Source organism: Miscanthus floridulus, chromosome 2, assembly GCF_019320115.1.
Source record: "Miscanthus floridulus cultivar M001 chromosome 2, ASM1932011v1, whole genome shotgun sequence".
NCBI lineage: Eukaryota > Viridiplantae > Streptophyta > Magnoliopsida > Poales > Poaceae > Miscanthus > Miscanthus floridulus.
The window spans coordinates 34,330,067-34,349,416 of record NC_089581.1 but is presented as its reverse complement, the minus strand read 5'-3'; the positions used below and the strand labels follow the sequence as shown (position 1 = coordinate 34,349,416).

General features: G+C 46.8%; 1 protein-coding gene across 1 annotated transcript; it reads left to right on the top strand.

The window, feature by feature from the left end:
* Positions 1-161: 161 nt before the first annotated feature.
* Positions 162-2,862, top strand: LOC136538418 (uncharacterized). Its single transcript, XM_066530387.1, has 2 exons — positions 162-585; positions 2,647-2,862. The coding sequence occupies exon 1, from the start codon at positions 292-294 to the stop codon at positions 571-573; it is 282 nt and encodes a 93-aa protein (XP_066386484.1). The 5' UTR covers positions 162-291; the 3' UTR covers positions 574-585; positions 2,647-2,862.
* The last annotated feature ends 16,488 nt before the right edge of the window (positions 2,863-19,350 follow it).

Genomic DNA, 19,350 nt, shown 5'->3' with positions numbered 1-19,350 from the left:
TCGAGTTTAAGGAGCTAAAATGGACTTTTTCCGAGAGGAAAACATGAATAAGGCCTGGCCCGCGTCTAATGATCCCGTGTTGGGCCGAGCTGGGCTTGATCTCCGTCCCGATTGAGATCGTCACCGGATCACCGCATCAGCCACGCAGGCTGCAGGCAGACCATTCCCCACCGAAGGCAGACCGCACCGCACCCCCAGACTCGATACCGCAGGAGCGACCGAGAGAGGCCGACGCGCACCAGCAGATCCCAAGCTCACCGGGGAGGAGGGAGAGGGCGACCGGCGGCGGCGATGGGTTTCATCATGGAGTTCGCGGAGAACCTGATCCTCCGTCTGATGGAGGACCCGGACAAGCGTGACCAGGTTCGGCGGGAGCATGTCTACAAGATGAAGGAGCGGTGCGAGCGCACCAAGGCTGCGTGGAACCTCCCGCTGCGCCCCTACGGCTTCTGGACCTTCGACCGCTTCAACTCGCAGCTCTCCTGGGACCCGCAGATCAGCCAGGCCGCCGGCCGCCGGGACCCTTACGACGACCTCATCACCCGCCACTCCGGTTCCCCGCCGTCTTCTTAAACACCCGTGCCGGTACGCTCCTGCTCCTGCTCGATAGATCTCGTTGCTGCCCCGTCTCGTAGGAATTTGGTCGAATTGATTGGGATAGTGCGGGAGCGCTTGTTATTTGGCGACAACAGGTTGAATCCTTTGCTGGGAGTTGTATTTAGACGAATTGTGGGCTGGTTCTATCTAGGGTTCATTTATCTTGCTGTCGAGAGCTCTGCTGATTTTGATTCGGCCGAAGAAAATTCGGGACGGATCAAATCTAGTTCACTTATTGGCTAGTTTCATAGGTTAGCTAAGCGTATGCATTTGTGGTTGCTCTAATGCTCTGAATCGCGAGCAGTTTATGACTTATGGTTAGTGAGTTTTTGTGAGACTATAATGAACTGGTTGCTTCCTAGTTATCTTATCCCTTATCCTGTCTCTTTGGTGTTGAGAGCGAGTTTCAAGTAGATATTTATGTATCTTTGTGTTTCCTAAGTAATATGCATTGCGTTAAGCCGTGTACACTTGTTATTTTTCAGTTGCTTTTCGGTGTCTTTCTTTTGAACATGAAGTTATGTTTATTCTCGATAGTTTGCATTTCTCAGTAGGCTGACCTAGTTAACTTAAATTATTGGGATTAAGTTTGTCCATTAACCCAGGTGCCTGAGTGATGTACTTTCTCGTGTTGAGGCACTTCACGAACTAAATTCTAGATCTGAATACATTTGTAGACCTGTACTACATGATGGACTAATCATGCTTGTATACCTTGGACCTTTAGTTGACATAGAAATGGCTGCTTTGAATTTGACTGCTCTATATAGACAATTAAATATCACTATATCAACATTATGTTTACAAGTTTAGCTTTAGTAATTCCTGACAAATAAGTATATTTGGTGAATTGGTGTTTTTTCTGTATGCTGTCCGGAAAATCAGATTGTTGCATTTGAATTTTCAGAGGCTGAGTTTATACATGAAATTGGGGCATTTAAGTTGTAATCGATGTCGGAAGTTAATGATCTCTTCAGTTTTGTGATGTATACTCCAGGTGTCCATTGTATCAGTTGGGACACTTCCAAACAAACTGGAATTGGCCATGTTCTCATAACCAGTTCTCAATATGTGACTGATAAACTTTTTTCCTTTTAAAGGCATGATTATGTCTGTCCTAAATAGAAGACTACACCACCGATGGATGTAAATACAAAAACAAACAAAAGCGTAGAAGTTACAGGGGAATTTTATAGGTTATGTGGCATATGGGTTATCTAGGGCCTGTGGCAATTTTGCGCACTCTGTGCACTGGTATGGACTATGGAGGCAGTTTCTGTCCACTATTTTTTTCTTGTTTATTATCCAGTATTCTTGTAATATACTGTATTTGTTAATGGCTTAAAGTTGACTGTCAGTCTGTCACGCTATACCCATGCTGGATGGAGGTTTTGAGCCTGATGTGTGTTTTCTTAATTGTAGTTTTCTTTTTGAAGTGTAATGTCGGCATGACCATATATGGTTGCACCATGTGCACATCAGCACATGTGTGCGGTGTGCCAAAAGCACACTTTCAGCGACTTATGAAATTATGCCCCCCCCCCCCCCCCCCCCCCCCTCCCCGAGCAATTTGAGTCGCTGTTATTTGGGAAAAGTCCATTTTACTACCCTCAACAAATGTCTTTCCCCATTTGACACCCTATACAAAATATCGACCTGATTTAGTTCGTCAAACTATTCAAATTAGTCCGATTCGTCCTCTAATGAAATTTGTCTTTTTTTTATTTTATTTCTTCCCTTAAAAGTTGTGTTTCTAGGCTATTTGTATAGGGGGTCAAACAAACAAAGTGAATTGTTTGATGTAGTAAAATGGACTATTTCCTTCTTGTTTCTAGGCTATTTATGGAATGTCCTGTTCAGCCATTCATGGTATCTCTTTATCATGCCTAACAGACTGGAAGCTGCTTACAATCTTTTTTATTAACTTGTAAGTCAGCGTGAACATGCAAACCATATGTTTTTATCGAGAATCTAACATACATGTGTCCTCTTCAAATTCCTTTATTTTGAGTTTTCAGATGGTCTGATGGTTTCTTTATTTTCCTCCAGATCTTTGCGCCGAAGGTCTACTTGGGCATAAATAAGAAACTCGTCCCCTCAAACTGATTGTGATTCTATTTTCTTCTGTTCAAAAATGTTATCACCAAGCTGCCCTGTTTTTTGTTTGCTTTGGCATGGAAGCTGAAGCTGTGTACTTCTCAAGTTGTTGTCTTTGTATTATGAAATGTTCCAATAATCATACGGAGCACTCATTTGCCTTTACTATCCGGGAAATTCTCCTAGTGACTACAGGCGTCAGGTCTTATATTTTTTGGATGGTTTGTCAAGGGCGGGTATTTTTCTATATTGATTCTGCAAGCCTGCATTTCATTGATTGAGGCAAGCCTCGAGACCAAGTTCAGTCAGACCGTACTCCAGGTTTTTCTAGGCTGAATTCACCCAACAGTTTGTTTGGCTTACCACATTTAGTGGTCAGTCATCGGTTACGATCATCTCGCACCACAATGGTCATTTGGTCACGGGCATCGGGGCATGCAGGATGAAACGATCCTGATTTTGTCAAAGAGAAATCCATAGATTCGAAGCATAACGAGATAGTCCTAGGTGATCATCCTATCACATTATTAAATAACAGTCGATATTATAGTTATACATCGAATTCCCATCTTAAAGAAAATACAAATAATAAGGTTTACTCGTTATTACATCGTCACATGGTGGAATCACTCAGATCATACATCATCTAGAACAACATCAAGGAGAAAGGCAGCAGACATCGACTCTATCTTCTCAACCAAACTTGAATGCAGGAACAAGACCTCTAGTCCTTCCAACCGTCTCCCTGGTAGTCGTACTCAGACTCGGAACCTGTCAAACAATTATCAGTACGATTTGCTCCCACCCTATCCTTTGCGTTTGCTTTGTGGTGGTGGAATGCAAGGGTAGAGCAAAAGACATATTTGTGGTTGTAGTTTCCTATGCGAGTAAAGTTTTAATAATAATTCATCAAGTTTTAACCCATCTCATCCATACATTCACACATATCTCACCACTCTCACACTCTCTAGGTGACAAGGATGACTCCCGCTCGTACCTTGCCTCATCGACCAAAGTCGAAAACCAACACAAGAACCCAGGGGGAGAGAAGAAAGGACTCCACTCACTAATCAAGGGAAGCGTAGGTCATAGGAATGTCCATACCCGAGGATACGGTTATACGTATAGATCGATCAACTCTGTAGAACGTGTACACCTGGAACCACAAGATCACCATCATCGACGGTGCCCTGCCTAGGCTGATACCAACTGCCTCCCAACCGGTATGGTGCCATCCTACCACTCAGCCTTGGGCCACCTCGGAGTCCACCGGCACGCTGAGACTGTGAGACGTAGTACCGAGCCCCTAGAGGTCACTACGCTGTCTTAGGAGGGTGTAGGCCATACGCCCGTACCTCCCTATACTATCCACTTCCAACCTAGTAGTAATGGCATTGTCCTGGTTGGTCGGGTAACCGTCCCCCGCCCATTCAGGAGCGAGTGGTATGTACGCAGGGTCCTATGATCCGGTTCTCTTGACATACCAGTCCTTAGGGGGACCGGACATGATATCTTCTCAACAAGGGATAACTGTGGGGGGTACGACATGTAGGGTCCCGCCGACTGTCAACATGTTACACGTTGGCCGATGCCTATGTAGGGTCCTGCCAACTGTCAACATGTTACACGTCGGCCGATGCCCCAGAGCATCCCTCCAGACCATCCTAGAGGAGAATCCGGACTCCGAGTCCTAGGGCTCTACAGAGACTCTTGCCGAAACCACCACCGAGCAACTTCCTCTCCTTCCTTTCCATGGGGGCGCGATCTTCAACGTCAGCGGCGACAGCTCCCCGTGGGAAGGGGAGACCAAGGAGGACCGCGCTGCCCGCGTCACCAGCGGACGTCGAGGCCATGCGCTTCGCCCTAGGAACAGAGTTCTACTTCGACACTTTTGACTTCAACATCAACGGGATGGACGCCAATAACTTCACCACATCCGTGCTCTGGACTTCGTCAAGCTACGTTAGATTCCACACGCCTGTGTAGGCTCTAGCCTTTGCACAGTACACGTACTCCAACTACGCCCGTTCGACTATGACTACATGTATGACTCCGCGCGTTTATCCGATTGCATCGAGCACTCCGAGCCCGCCATGTAGCTTCGCTTCTCCGACCAGATTGAATGCGGCTACGACAACGATTTGTCCGTATCTGATCTGCCTAATGCCGACCAGATAACACCATACGCCACCGACCAAACGTTCTGTCTAAAGCTAAGTCACGCTTTAATATTTTTCTAAATAGTCTCCAATCTTTGTATATCGCCATAATGTTTCTCCGAGCTGTTTTCTCCATATTTGCTCTCCAAATGATTTTTTAAACCCCCGAACAGTCATGTTGATGCTCGGATGTCCTCAGAGATGGCCCTATCTCTGGCTTCTCCCTACACGTGCACGAGCGTTTGCCCTCTGCGTTATGGGTGGTCGGCAGTGGCTCCTTAGCGACGCTTTGTTCTTCCTACACGCACACGGGCTCCGCGCTCCGCGTTATGATTAATGGGCTAGCTAGGGCTGGAGACTCAGCTACACACTAACTGGCTGGGTGGTTTATATTAAATATAATTACATCTTCACACCAATTGATCACCGAGCTGCATACGCTATTTCATCGCCATTGCTGATTTTTCTCCAGAGTTCATATATTTTTACATCATGTACTGCCCATTCTACATATTTGTATTGCAGGATCATCATCCAGGTGGTCGGACCACCTAGTGCTCGGACATCGTCAGCTACGCTGGGGACTCCTTAGTGCTCGACATCGCCAGCTACGCTGTGGACTCCTCGGTGCTCGCACATCGCCAGCTACGCCGGGGGTCTCCTTGGTGCTCAAACATCGCTAGCTACGCTGGGGACTCCTCGGTGCTCGGACATCGCCAGCTACACTGGGGACTCCTCGGTACTCGGACATCGCTAGCTACGCCGAGGACTCCTCGGTGCTCGGATATCGCCAGCTAAGCTGGGGACTCCTTAGTGCTCGGATTCTTCGTGCAAGCATCGTTAGCTAAGCTGAGGACTCCCTTAGTGGTCGGATCTTGCTATGTCTCATTAGTGTGCTATCAAGCTGCTCCATGCTGTTCGGATCAGGGTGCTGATCTTGGATAGCACGTCTGGGGTCTTGATACGCGCATGTCAGATGACGTCAGCAAACTTTCTCCTATTGAATTCTGTTTCTGACCCTGGCACCACATGACCATATCACCTACTATCAGGCTCGAGGACTAAGTAGGCACACTTTACCTTGCGGTGAATATGCTTTTTGGGGCTACGCCCGAGGACTGGCTGACTGCTCGGCTGGTCTTCTACTTTTCTTCTACTTTGGACCCTGGCACCACATGACTACATCATGTACTGTCAGGCTCGGGGACTAAGTGGGCACACTTCACCTCGTGGTGAATGTGTTTGCTTTATTCTGGAAGACTCCGCGCCTCTTGAAGTTGAAGAAGACTATCTCCTTTTCTCGTGGTTGAACTCTAAGTGGGCACACTTGGTCTACTGTGAAGAAAATTTTTTATTCTGAACATGAGCTCCTTACACCCTTATGGCAAGCCGTACTTGGGTTATATTGCTTGGCTATGGTTCATGCTGCTCGGCGACGGTTCATGCTGCTCGACAACTCATCACGATGGTCAGACCGTGAGTTTGGATGCTCGGCTTTGTTCGCACTTGCTCGAACAAGCTCAAGACAGCGTTGCACAATGGGTACAAGGCGCTCAGGGACTAGCTATGGGGGTACGACCCCGGATACCCATGATAGACCACATGGGCTACGCCCCTAGGGGTGGCCTAGCCCACAAGATGAAGCCTTGCGGGGCATGACTCAGCTCGGCACCTCCCGCAAGACATCGAGAAGATATCCTGAAGATACTACGAGATCTATTAGGATACGTATGATCCCAAGATTCCTGTAATCTGTTATTACTTTTCGGTTATCTCTCATATCTAACCGACTTGTAACCCTACCTCCTGGACTATATAAGGCGGACAGGGACCCCCTCCAAACTCACGCAATATCATACGATAGCTAATACAAACCAACAGACCATAGGAGTAGGGTATTACATCATACTGATGGCCTGAACCTGTCTAACTCGTGTCTCTATTGCCTTCTTATTCTTAATCACATGCTTCTCTACCGATCAATCTACCTTCGTGGGATACCCCTCGGAGAACTACTGATGATATTCTATCGACAATAACCAACACCCCATGCCTCGACGACACCTCCATCCTGGGGCTTCATCCCACAAAGACACTCCACCCCGGGATCTCCTCATCTCACATGCACCCGCCATAGGTACCACTCGTAGGGGATGCCCAGGTCGCATCCCCTAGCAAGACTCGTCCAATGACTCATCGTAAGATCCTACCCGATCGACTCAACCCTACCACACACCCAAAACGCACGCCAAGATCTCCCCGATTGTTACCACATTACCGGCACCCAGTGCCTTAACCACTCACATACAATCCTCCAACAAGCATCACATCATAGATATAATACGTAGTAGAAGCAGTAGCAAGTAAGTAAGCGAGCATCTAACCTAACAGCGGGTGTGCAGGGGTATAGGTTGCGACAAGGTAATGGTTCACAAGCAATTCTACCATACAACCTATCACAGATCATTTGCATAAAAGTAAAGCACTAGCATCTACATTGTAGCATGTCTAATAGGATTCTATGAGGTTGGGTGGGACGTGGCACCTGAGAGGTCATCTCCAAGCTCCTCAGTGTAGTCAGGGTCATGCTTCTCAGTCTGTGGCTCCTCCGGGTCTATCAAACGAGACATATAGCCGCGATAAGCGACTCCTATAGATGATCACAAAGAAGCAATAGAAATTCAAAAGATCCAAATGCACTCAAACACAAGCCTATGACGTAGAGCTCATTGTTAGAAAAATTTGGGCACTGGTTTCATATTTTTCTGAGGTCGTATGAATTTTCTAAGTTTAAAACATATTTTGAAAAAGAAAAAGGACAGGAAAATTTAGAGGCTGACATGTGGTAGCATGGGATTGGCTCGAGGTGGTCGCGGTCACTGATAGGTGGGACCGGGTCAATGGTTATCGGCCATCGATCAACGTTGAACGGGCTCGGATTGGGCTTGGCGGGCTGGATTATGGGCCGAGCTGGGCCGAGTTGGGCCAGCCCGGCCCGGACACGTGTTGACTCCATGATCAACCACGTGGCGTACATAGGCCACCTCTGACTAGGTTCATAGACGTGGGTCATGGTGGACTACACAGCTGGGGTCCTTGGACCACAAGCAGGGTCCACGGTGGACCGCGCCCACTCCTTCTCTTCCTTCTATGGCTCATGGTGGACCAGGCGCACCGAACAGGGAGGCGGAGGTGCGATGGCTCCCTCCTCTTCCTTGGCCGTCTCCTTGCTGGTGGCGAGCTCACGGTGCTACGCGCCACGATGGATCAGCGAGGCCACGAAGGGCTCATCGATATCGCTGGCTCGAGACAAACCCATCGAGGGGTTAAAGGTGGTACCTTAGGGCTCTCTCTCCGGCCGACAGTGGCTCTACGGCGGGTGGCAGTGGCACGGGATCGACAGCAAGGACTTTCAAGGCATTGGGGATACTCTACCAGGCTTTGTTAGCATCGCCAAGCTTCGATGATCCCGACTAGGGTGCTAGCTGCAGCTATGGGGCTTCGCAGCAACGGCTATGGCGGCGACGGCCATGGCAGACGCTGCAGTGCTATGGGCGAGCGTGGCTAGGGCGAAAATCCTAGTCTCTCTTGCAATTAGGGTCACAGTTGGGCTACAGAAGGTGGTGCCAGTGACCAAAGTCCACGGCAGAGTCCGTTCCACCGCAGAACACGTGGCGAAGCTTCGGCGAGGTCAGTGCGGTGGCGGTGAGGGGGTTCGGGTAGGCTTTAGGCTTAGCCAAGCATGTGGTGAGGTTCATGGGGTTACGGCGGTCACCATTGGCCCATCCTCGCTCCGTGAGGTGGCTAGGATTGACGGGAACATCTCCGATGCGGTGGCGGCTTGGGAGCACGGTGGCCCTAGTGAGGTAGAGGCGATCAGCGGCTCCCTAGGCTCTTCTCCAACAACCGTCTACACGGCGGTGAGCGTGGGCTCATGGCGAAGCTGAATGGCCCCTCCTCGTCACACGAGGTGGCCAGAGTGGGTTGGAACTGCCTTGGCACAGCGGCAATAGGGAAGCACGGTGGCCCGGCAAGGCGGACACGACCAGTGGCTCCTGTGGCTTCTCTCCCTCAACCGGCTGGTGCAAAGCGTGTCCCTTGGTGAGGTGGAGATTGCCATGGAGTCGCGTGAACCTCTACCGTCCTAAGTTGAGCAGAACCACGACGACGACGAAGATGAGCGGCGTTGTCTTTGGCTTCGGCGGCTATGGGCGGCAACAGGGCTCCTCCTTTCTCCTTCTCCTCCCTTCTCCTTCCTTCTCCCTTCTCCTCCTTGGCTTGGAATGGAACAGGCAAGGCCACAGAGTGGCGGCGGGGTGAAGGGAAGGCGCTAGGGCTCCAAGGGGGCCTTTTATTGGGAGGCTATGGCCATGGTGTAGCGGTGGATGGAGGGGAAGGGCATAGGGGGTACGTGTATGGCCGATACAGCCTCTAGGATAGGGTTTAGTCCATGAACCATGGCGTAGGATCATGGGCGATTTCGCGCTCTTAAATCCAGACGCCGACGGTCAAAAAGGAGGGGATAGGGTGGCGTTAGCCGTCGGGGGCCACGACAGTGATGTCAACACAGAGTAGGCACACATTGGGGTGGGCTAGCGAGCCACAAATCATGGATGTGGTGCCCATCTGTGTGCTCATACCCAATGGTTCAGAAGCGGGCGGCGGGGATGCGAGGCGCAGCCTCGGGTGCTCTCACCGGTGTGATGCCCTACTCGATAGGAAAAAGCAGAGGAGGGGAAAATGAAGGGGATGACAAGGGGGTCCCACTGGCCCATGTGTCTGTGTCGGTGAGAGGGGGAACGAGGAGCGGGCGAGCGCGAGTTGGGCCGCGATGCTGCTGGGCCATGTGGGCGAGCTGGCATATCATGTATTCTATCTATGTTGGCTTATATTGCATGTATTGTTACTTAATTGCCTTACTTATGCTAGGGTTTCCTTGTAACCAATGTATGAAATGCTTGTTTGACATTAGAAGTATCTTAAACCTATTTAGAATATCACATGGGACAACTTTGGTATTCATGACTACGGTTAGTTTGGTCTCTAAGTCCTAGTTATAGTGCAAGTCATCATTTTAAAGTGGTATGTTTGACCTAGGTTGAACTATGTCATAGAGTCTTTTCATGGCAAAGCACCCTTAAGAAAAGTTGTAGTATTTGAGTAGAGCAACAACTTTTATTTTTGGGTCATAGGCTAATTCAGTGCATAGCTTGGTCATTTTCAGCTCACAAGAATCAATATTTCACTGTTTTTAGAACTTAGAATTTTGTCTAAGTCATATTTGGTTTTTTAGTTTGATGAGGCTGACTTTGTGATGTTGTATCTTCCTAACCGTTGAGAATTAGACCTGGATCTTTTAAGAGAAATTAGAGCTGGTATGTAGATTTTCAACTTTTGTTAAGATAATTTTCGCTAATGATCCATGGATTAGGAGATTGAACATCATCAAATGGCGTTGTTAGGCTTGGGCACGGGCTCTGATGGCCTACTCGGCCTGGCCATCAGTGGCCAATCGGCGTAGGACTTGGCCACCGCGTGGCGGCCGTACAACACCGACGACCCGGCCTGTCGGGCCACGTCGGGCCACGATGCGCACTCACTCACCCCGCGCTCGCCCATTCACTCTCGTGCTCTCTCATTTCCTCTCCTTGCCTCCTCCTTCGCTTGCGCCTCCACCCGCAGCAGCGCAGCGCTCGTCGCCGATGCCGTTACCGGCCACCCAGCTCGCACCGCTCGCTGGCCACAGTCATTGCTCCACCATGCTCCCACCACCTCACCGAACCTTTCTTGTTGCTGGCCAAGCACAGTAAGGCCTCCTTGTAGCGTCGTGGCCATTGCCGTCGTCTCGTCGCCGTGCCACGCCACACGTGGTCGGACCGCCTTCGACCGCCATTCGCCGTGATTATGGGTGCGCTAGAATCGTAGTAGAGTGTCGAAGCTCGACGAAACCCTAATTTGGGTTGTCTCGATCAGCTTCGGCAGCTCACCGTCGACCCACGCCCGCCGTGTCGCCATGAGCGTTGCCGTCACCCTTCGCATCGGGAATCGACCTAGATAGCTAGCCCAGTGTGTGCGCAAGGTCATGGGGATCACTGTGGTGCCATTGCCGTCACCGGAGAGCTCGTCGTCGATGAACTCCGTTCGGTCAGCACCAGTACTCTATTTTTTAGCCTATGACACGTGGGCTCGGCTGACTCGGGGACCCCAGCTGTCAGCGGCTATAGAGTTGAAGGCTAGTTCATTTATTTCAGAAATGTATGCCAACTTTGAAAAATCATAAGTGGGGTTGTGTATGTCCAATTTTTGTGAACCGAATTTTGTTATGTTCCTTATGAAATGTAGTATTTTATAAAAATATTAAATGTACAGTTTGTGTTATTTTTCATGGTGATTAAAATGTATCTAAATAAGTACTTTTTGAATGTTTACAATCTTGTAAAATAGATATCTTGAGCTAGAAAAGTCAAAAATATGTGATTCTAATTTTATTGGTCTTGTGTTGACATGCTTTGGCTAGGAAAAATAATAAACTTGTTGTAAACTTGATTGAAGTAGGATCTTTCTATTTATCTATTAATAAATGGTATTTTCTGAGGAAGATTGTAGGGATAAAAATATGTAACATATTGCTATGCCAATTTTTGTACAGTAGTATGTTACTAATATAAAGCTTGGAAAATATATAATATGTTGTTTGACACTTTTCTATAGGGTTAACTATTTTCACTAAAATAGGCCTTGCTAGCTTGTCATTTTTGTAGAGGATGTTATACATGGTCAAATGTCATGAAATTTTTACAGTAGTCTATTAGGAGCACTTGGAAGCCACTGTAATTTTCTGAAAATTGTTTGTGCCTATTTGGTATATGTTTGTTATTTTCCCTAATTATCTAATTAAATTAATAAAGGCATTTAAATGAATAGATTGAGCTTGACTATTATGTTTTCTTGATTGAATTTGATGTTCCGGAACTATTAGTATAGTTGGTGATGTCAAATTTTGAATGCTTATATGCAGTAAAAATATTGTTGCTCTATAATTCGATTTAGAAGTGTTTTCAGACAGATTCTGTTGTTGGGTATGTTGCATAGTCAAAATGATGTTTACTGTAGAAATGGTTAATAACAAAGTTGTAGGGAACGTCTTCATCTATCTCATGTTAAAATTTTAGGGCAATAGGCCAAAGGGTTTAGGAGTTAGAGCTGTTTTAAGTGAGTCCCGAAATGCTTGTTCTCTGGAATTTCCGGACAGCACTGGATAGATTGCCTATTTTGGTTAGGATAGATTGTGAATTAGCTTTTGGTGATTAAATAAGAGTTGTAGGCAATTTTATAAGATTTCCATAAAGACCAATATCATAGCATTTGGATAAGTAGACCTTATGTTATGATGTAAACTTTAACTACTATGTGTAGCTTTGAAAATGTCTTGTGTAGAATATCAGTAATGAATAGAGAAGAGATATGCACCTACTTAGTAAACAAGGAGTTAGCATTGCCATCATTGTGTTTCTTGTGCGCATTGTCGCAGCATATACATTCCCCTATCATATCATCCATGATCCTTCTTATGCATTCATGAGACTTACTTATGCATATGCATGCAATAGGTGCAACCGAGGAGATCACATTGGTGGAGCTCGACGTCGATCCACAGGAGGACAACTAAGAGGTGTAGCACCAAGGGGTTCCCGACAAAGGCAATCCTAAGGTTGATCATCTCTCGAAGTGCCCTGATCATCAGCCAGCAACGTTCGTGAAAGTAAGCCCCAGAGCATTATAAGTCTCTCTACTTTATTAATGTCAACTAAAGTTATTCGTATTGATGTATTACGTGACATGAGTTGTTCAGAAACACTTGCTGCATATTACCTTTCCTTGACCAAAAATATCTACCATGAATCCTACTTAAGTCCCGAAACGCTTATCATGCTTAGCTATGCTTAGACCGGTACAAGTCGGGTGATTTCCTGTCACCTACGAGCTATAGGTGATAACTTGATCATGGTTGGCTATATTGTGCTATCGTGGAACATAACCGGGTATTGTTGAATAAATATAGACTGGCTGGAGTCTTATGTTGTAGGATCGGCCGTTGGAGGTTATCTTATTATGTTGACCGCATGCCTCTCACATGGTTGGCCGGATAAGTCATTCCGACCACGAAGCTGAGTAGCTCAACTTAAGCAAGGGACACGAGCAGTTAAAGTGCGCACCTTGAAGGCAGTAAGGATGTGCGGAGAGCCAATGGAGTAAGCCCAAGGGCGGGTTAGAGTCCCAAGCCCCCTTGACAGATTGGTTGTATCTTTGAGGGTGCGACGTTGGTCCTACCCACGATTATACTTGAGTTGTCCCAAAGGTGACCTGATGCGACCCTAATGGGGAAGTATGGGTGTGTGTTAGAAATAATTCTCCAGCTAGGTAGGAATCGATTTGAATCACCGTCTCTTCTGGATAGTGAGAACTTGACAGGATCACACTTCATCGTAGTAATTGATGGAAGTGTGGTTATGAGATTATGCAAGAACTCAACTAGATATGGTTATTATTGTAATGACTTAATGGTACCAACATGTTTGGCATAGGATAGTTGCTAATCTAGTATGAGATAGGATTAATAACTGGCGATTCACAATTAAAGGGATGTTGGATAACTTATGCTTTTTATGCAAATAATGTCTACCAGCTCTACTTATAAAGCCTTATATACTCCTTGGTGTCTTAGTATATTAGTTGGATGGGTAAGTCTAGCTGAGTACCTTCTCGTACTCAGGATTTCATTCCCATTGTTGCAGATAATGTTATGTATCACGGCTGCTGCAAGAACTGCTTTGCTCCTATAGTGGATGAAGACTAGGACCATGGGCAATGGTCATTCTATTTATCATCTCACCCTTGTGCTTTTGGTTGGAGATGACTATGAAACTAGCTTTGTATTAAACTATGTGTGATGTCGATGTTAAACTACTTTGCTTCCGCTACTTTCAAACTTGTTTGTAATAATTATTCAAACTCTGTTGTATGAGAAATATTTGCGAACTATGATATAACATGTGACTAGTTATGTTAAATCTCTATGGTCTTGGTTTGTATGTTGGTTGTTTCAGATCCTTCATGATTTCATCGGACTACCGGGTTTATATGGGCTCAAGTATGACGGTTGATCACTTTGGTGATTGCTATTGTACTTGTGCTCTTATAAATTGGATGGTTCTGTGACAGCTGGCATCAGAGCAAAGATTCAACATTAAACTTGTCATATGTGTATTTAAAAACAAAGGTTTTGTGTTATAAAAATCTAAAGTGTGCCAGTGGTCATCTCCTTTATGCCTAGTTAAGGACTTTTAGGTGGCTATTTAAGTACTAACATGGGGGTTTTTACTTTCGTCATTCATACGACATGCTATTGTATGGATGCCATTCATTTAAGTGGTAATGTATGGATCAAATGTCTTTACGCCAAGGTAAGAAGGTAAGTTGATGAGGTGGCATGAATGCAAGATGTGAGCGTGTGGTCGGGGAGAGCTAGTTTTGATACGACTGTATATGCATGCTTGCATGTCTGTATCGTGTGTATTTAATTGTGGGTAATGAATTGTCATCAGGTAGCTTTGATACGGAAGTGTTTAGTTGCAACCTAGAGCCTAGATTTACATTTCTGTACTTATAACTGTTGGGTTGGGCTGAAATGAATTTTCTACAGGTACACTAACAACGAAACATGTAGCTCGTTTAGTTATGATTATATTGAGAGAACGTATGTGTGCCACCGCGTATGTCATTAGGAATTATTTTTCTAAGTTTGTGAGGACGTACAGAATGAGCATACATCATGATACACCATTCATTTATGTTCTTGCATTGTCTCACGTAATTGTAACCTTTTGTTATAGATGGCAGCCCCAGGAGCCCCTGTTGCTAGCGACACCTTTTTGGCATTGTTTGGAACTCCCACCTTACTGTGGCATGTGCTGAACTCTGTCAGGTACGCTGAACCGCCTCGCTACTTTTGGAGCAAAGTGGCAACTGAAGGACAGAGGTGGTATGATGTGCGAGTCACTATTATAGCCCATGAGGACAATCCTTAGTGGCTAGGATGGAGTGTAGAGTCAGATGGACAAACCCCTTAGGAAGGTGCCCAAGTGGCCGCTTTTGAGGTTCTCAGTGAGATTTGTCAGGAATTTGGAGATGAGCTTATAAATGGGCCTGTTGGATCTTTCCCTAGAGTGGATACATCACAGACCGCTTGGACCTAGCCAGGCGGTAATGCTTTGATTAGAGACATGGATGAAAGAGCTGGAAGTAGTAGCGCTACAATGAGTGCCATGTATGCAGTCATGAGGATGTTTTATTCATGCCAAGATAGCTACATCAGCTGTATGCTAGAGCTCCAAAGAGCATAGGCTACATAGCGCAGATTGCGAGGACGTGTGCATAGGCACTGAAGGGTAGTTAGAGCAGCCTAGCATGAGATAGATAACTTCACGATAGCCTTAGAAGCTCACTGGAGGTAGTTTGGCCATGCAGTGGCAAAAAGAAATGCAACGAGAGCTGAATTATAGGGAGTCCATGCTGAGAGGGACGATGTCATTCGCCTTGCTGAAAATAGAGAGGCAACTAAGATCATGATAGTATTCTAGGTTGCTAGGCAGGCCACTGAGTTCGATCGTAGAGAGCAAGAACTCATTCGCTAGATCAAGGAGCTTCAAATTGATGTTCATCGCCTCAACAATATAATCAACCCAATTATTCCTTTAGCTCTAGTGGTGGAAGAAGGCCTGAATGTGTTGATTGCTAAGGATGATGGCATGGAGATGGATGCCGAGGAGGAGCCCGAAGATGAAGAGGTGGAGCCTTGGGAGGACGACCATGGTGATGGTGTGTCCGACATCGACAGCGACCACCCCGAGGAGTAGCTTTGCTGTAGTAGTAGCGAGCTTGATGTTTTAGCTCTTTATCTTCGATCATTATGTAAGGAACTCGTATGTAGGTCTCAATTTCATGATGTACCCTTGTGATGTTATTGGAACTATGCATGTACTACATGTGGTGATGGTGCTTTTCAATGAATTTCTAGTTGTTTTTAACATGAAAATTTGGCATGTATAGAACGCGTTGCAAGCACGATAAGTGATCATTTGATGATGTTATGTTATGGAAATGAATTATTGTGCCTCTGTGTTATTGTATAAATTTATGATTTTCTCCAGTAATTACAGTATGGTATGATTATATAATTCTTCTGCAATCTCTTGACATCATCCAATAATCACTTGTTGTTGCAACTTTGTAGATGACGCGCACTCGTAGGGAAGCTGGTGGTGACTATGCTGGTGGTAGTGATGGTCGTGGCAATGGCAATGAGGATCTTCCCCCCCCCCCCCCACCGCATCCTACACCAGCAGATGTAACACCTCTAGTGTTACGAGCTCGTTTAGCACCACAATTTAGGCTAAGACAAATTTTCGAAACGAGTTTCTCAGAATTTTTTATTTAAAATATACTTGATGCGATAAGTGAATCCTGTGTGACTTAGTTTTGTGGACTCAAATCAATGCTCAAGTCAAATTACTCAGTGTGTAAAGATATTCAGGAATGTCGAACGGCAATTCTAGCCAATAGACAACGAACGGTTTATTCTATTAGATTAAGCATGAAAAGCAACTTTTATAAATAAAATAAAATCTATTAATAAATAGAATGATATATATATATATTGCTTTTGAATCTAATTTAAATTCAAACTTTTGGAAAATCTCCTTGTGCCTAAATGTTGCTAATTGTTAAAATTAGTAAACCGATAGAAATATCTGTAGGTATATATATATATATGCTCACGTGTCTATTTTGATAAGCATGCTCAGTTGAAAAGATTTGGTCTAGTGACATGTTTTTACGTATAGACTCGTTTTATTCCCTATGATAATTTGGTAACGTACCCGCGACAGCTGCCCGTCTGGCCGCTTCATAAATTCAAGTGATTGGTGTAAAAGCACGAACTGACGAGTGATAGCGTAGCAGCTTCATTTACTTTTCCTGGCACGGCATACAACATACCGGTGCGTCGGTTGCCTGCGCTCCTGTCTTCTCTCCCTCGCTTGCGTCGTGTTTGATATTTTTAATGGGTGCACATGGCTTTGTCGTGCCACGCCCCGCTAAGCGCCACCGTTCATCTGCTTGTTCCGTCGCTTCACTCTGCGGCACCATGAATGCCTCTGCGGCCTTTGTCTGCTTTAATTGCTCTTGTCTTGCCTCTGTTGCCTGCCTGGCTTGTCTCTGCTGCCGCGGTCTTGTCCTTGTCTACCCCCCTGCGTTCTTGATTAGGTGGAGGTCTTGTCTCACGCTGTTCCTTCTCCCTTGCATCCTTTTCTCTGCGAGTGCCTTAATGAAAGTTGGTCGGACTGCTACAGCGTCGTCCCTCCTTTCCCTGCTGCTTGCCCATTTCCCTGCTCCACTGCGTTGTCTTCATTGCCTCCGTTCGTTTCCCTCTCTCTGCCTCCTTCCCAAACCAAGCCACGACAGGTGCCTGCCTCTGCCTTAGCCTCACTTGAGGTGTTAGGCTGCCCTAGCAGCCCACGCCCTGCCCTCGTGCGCCTGTCTGCTGCCCTTGTGCGCTTGCCTGCTACCCTCGTGCGTCTTAAGCCGATGATGAGCTGCTGCTGCCTCGCGCGAGTGCCCGCCATGGCCAGCCGCCAACCCCGCTACCCGGCCACCGCGCGTGCAGGCGTGCTCGAGCCCATGCGCGGCTCCTCGCCCTTCCTCTTGTGCGCATGTGTTGCTCTCCCTCCCAGCTTGCCTCGCCAACCGCGCTGTCCCACGCCATGCCCGTGAACGCAAGCTACCGGCACCGGCCCCTCACCACACTAGGCACCCTGCTGTCTCCAAGCCCACCGGCAAGCCGTCCTTTCGGCCAACGCGCTTCCTTCTATGCGCCCGAGCTGAGCTGCTGTCGCACGCCACCGGTGCTTCCCGCTCCCTGCTCGTTGCCCCGCAGCGCCACCTCCAACGCGCCATGGCTGCACCTATCACCGTGCCGCTGCGTGCCCGAGCCACATGGACCCGCGCCGCTTCACCTCCATGCTAGGCCATCAAGCCCCACCATGGTCCATGCCCCTTCTGCACTCCTTCCTCGGTCCCGCTACGCGCCGCAGCGCCGTTGCCACCGTAGCTGCCATGCCCGCCACCACGACTCGCATGGGTGGGCTGCTGGAGACTGGCTTGGTTCTTGCCGTGGCTAGCCCGTGGTCGCGCAGGTTTCTGTGACCCTCGCCGACGGGTTAGTTTTGAGTGAATAGTGCTTATGTCCTAAGGGTTAGTTTCGAGAAAACTCATGGGTGTCTTCGCAAAGTGGTGCCATCGTCGCTAGGCTCTCCCCACCATGGGCTAGCCTGCTCGTGCTGGCCTTGGTCTACTGCCGCCTAGGCCACGCACGTGCCTGTGGGTCGTGTCATGCTGGGCCGGCCGGTCGCCACCGCCCATGCCTGGGCCACTACCGTGCGCCCGCTGGGCCGGCCTGGTACCGCCGCACCTGGGCCGCTCACGCCAACGTGCGCGCGTCCCGCTCCGCCTGGGCCGCGCATCCGCGTGGGCCGTCGGTCTCCACTAGGCTGATTTGGTGGCTGCTCGTTCCTTCAGTTTTCTAAAACAATTAGCTAATTTAGTTATGGGAATAACATTGTAAAATCAATATAAATTTGTGTAGTTGTCCAAAAGTTATGAAACCAAGTTTGTTAAGTTCCTAAAATCATAATCTATCTAATAGTGTATTTTGTTCACATAGATTTGTATGTTTTTTGGGTTGCTCTAATTATTTTAACATGCTTAATATCGTTAAAATATAAACTTGTAGGAATTTTCGTGATAAATCGGTGATAGTGCTGACTCTAAAAACTTTACAGTAAATTACTAATATTATTAGCTGCTCACGGTAATTTTTGTAGCTCCAGAATAATTAGTTGCTAGATAGATAATGATGCCCTATTTCGAATAACGATTAAATCGATAGAATGAAAGAAAGAAACAACTTGGGTTTATATAACTAAAACAATTGTTGGGAAATAATGTCTTATTCGACAACATGGATATGTAGCCTAAGTACGGTAGTCGTTAGAACTAGCTTATTAGCTTGTCAGGCATGATCGGATTTCTAAGCATTTCAGCTGTCGTTGATTATTTACATCTATGCATTTGCATCGATGCATATCATATAGGTACGACGATGGATCAACGGATCAATTGAAGGATGATTGGGAATCCAAAGATGGTGTAATGGTATTCTCTCTAGGAGATGATGCAATGGGTTTTCTATTCAGTTGATGGTGGATGATCTGAAGATGCAGATACTAACTTTTTATTATGTATCTTACCCAGGCAAGTCCCGGTGCATAACCCCTACTTTTCTGCACTTTAAATTATATTTGTGCATTAAGTTTTAAGGAGTTGAATAAAACCCACTTGCATATATATATCCTTATCCTATGAGTCTTACTAGTATGAT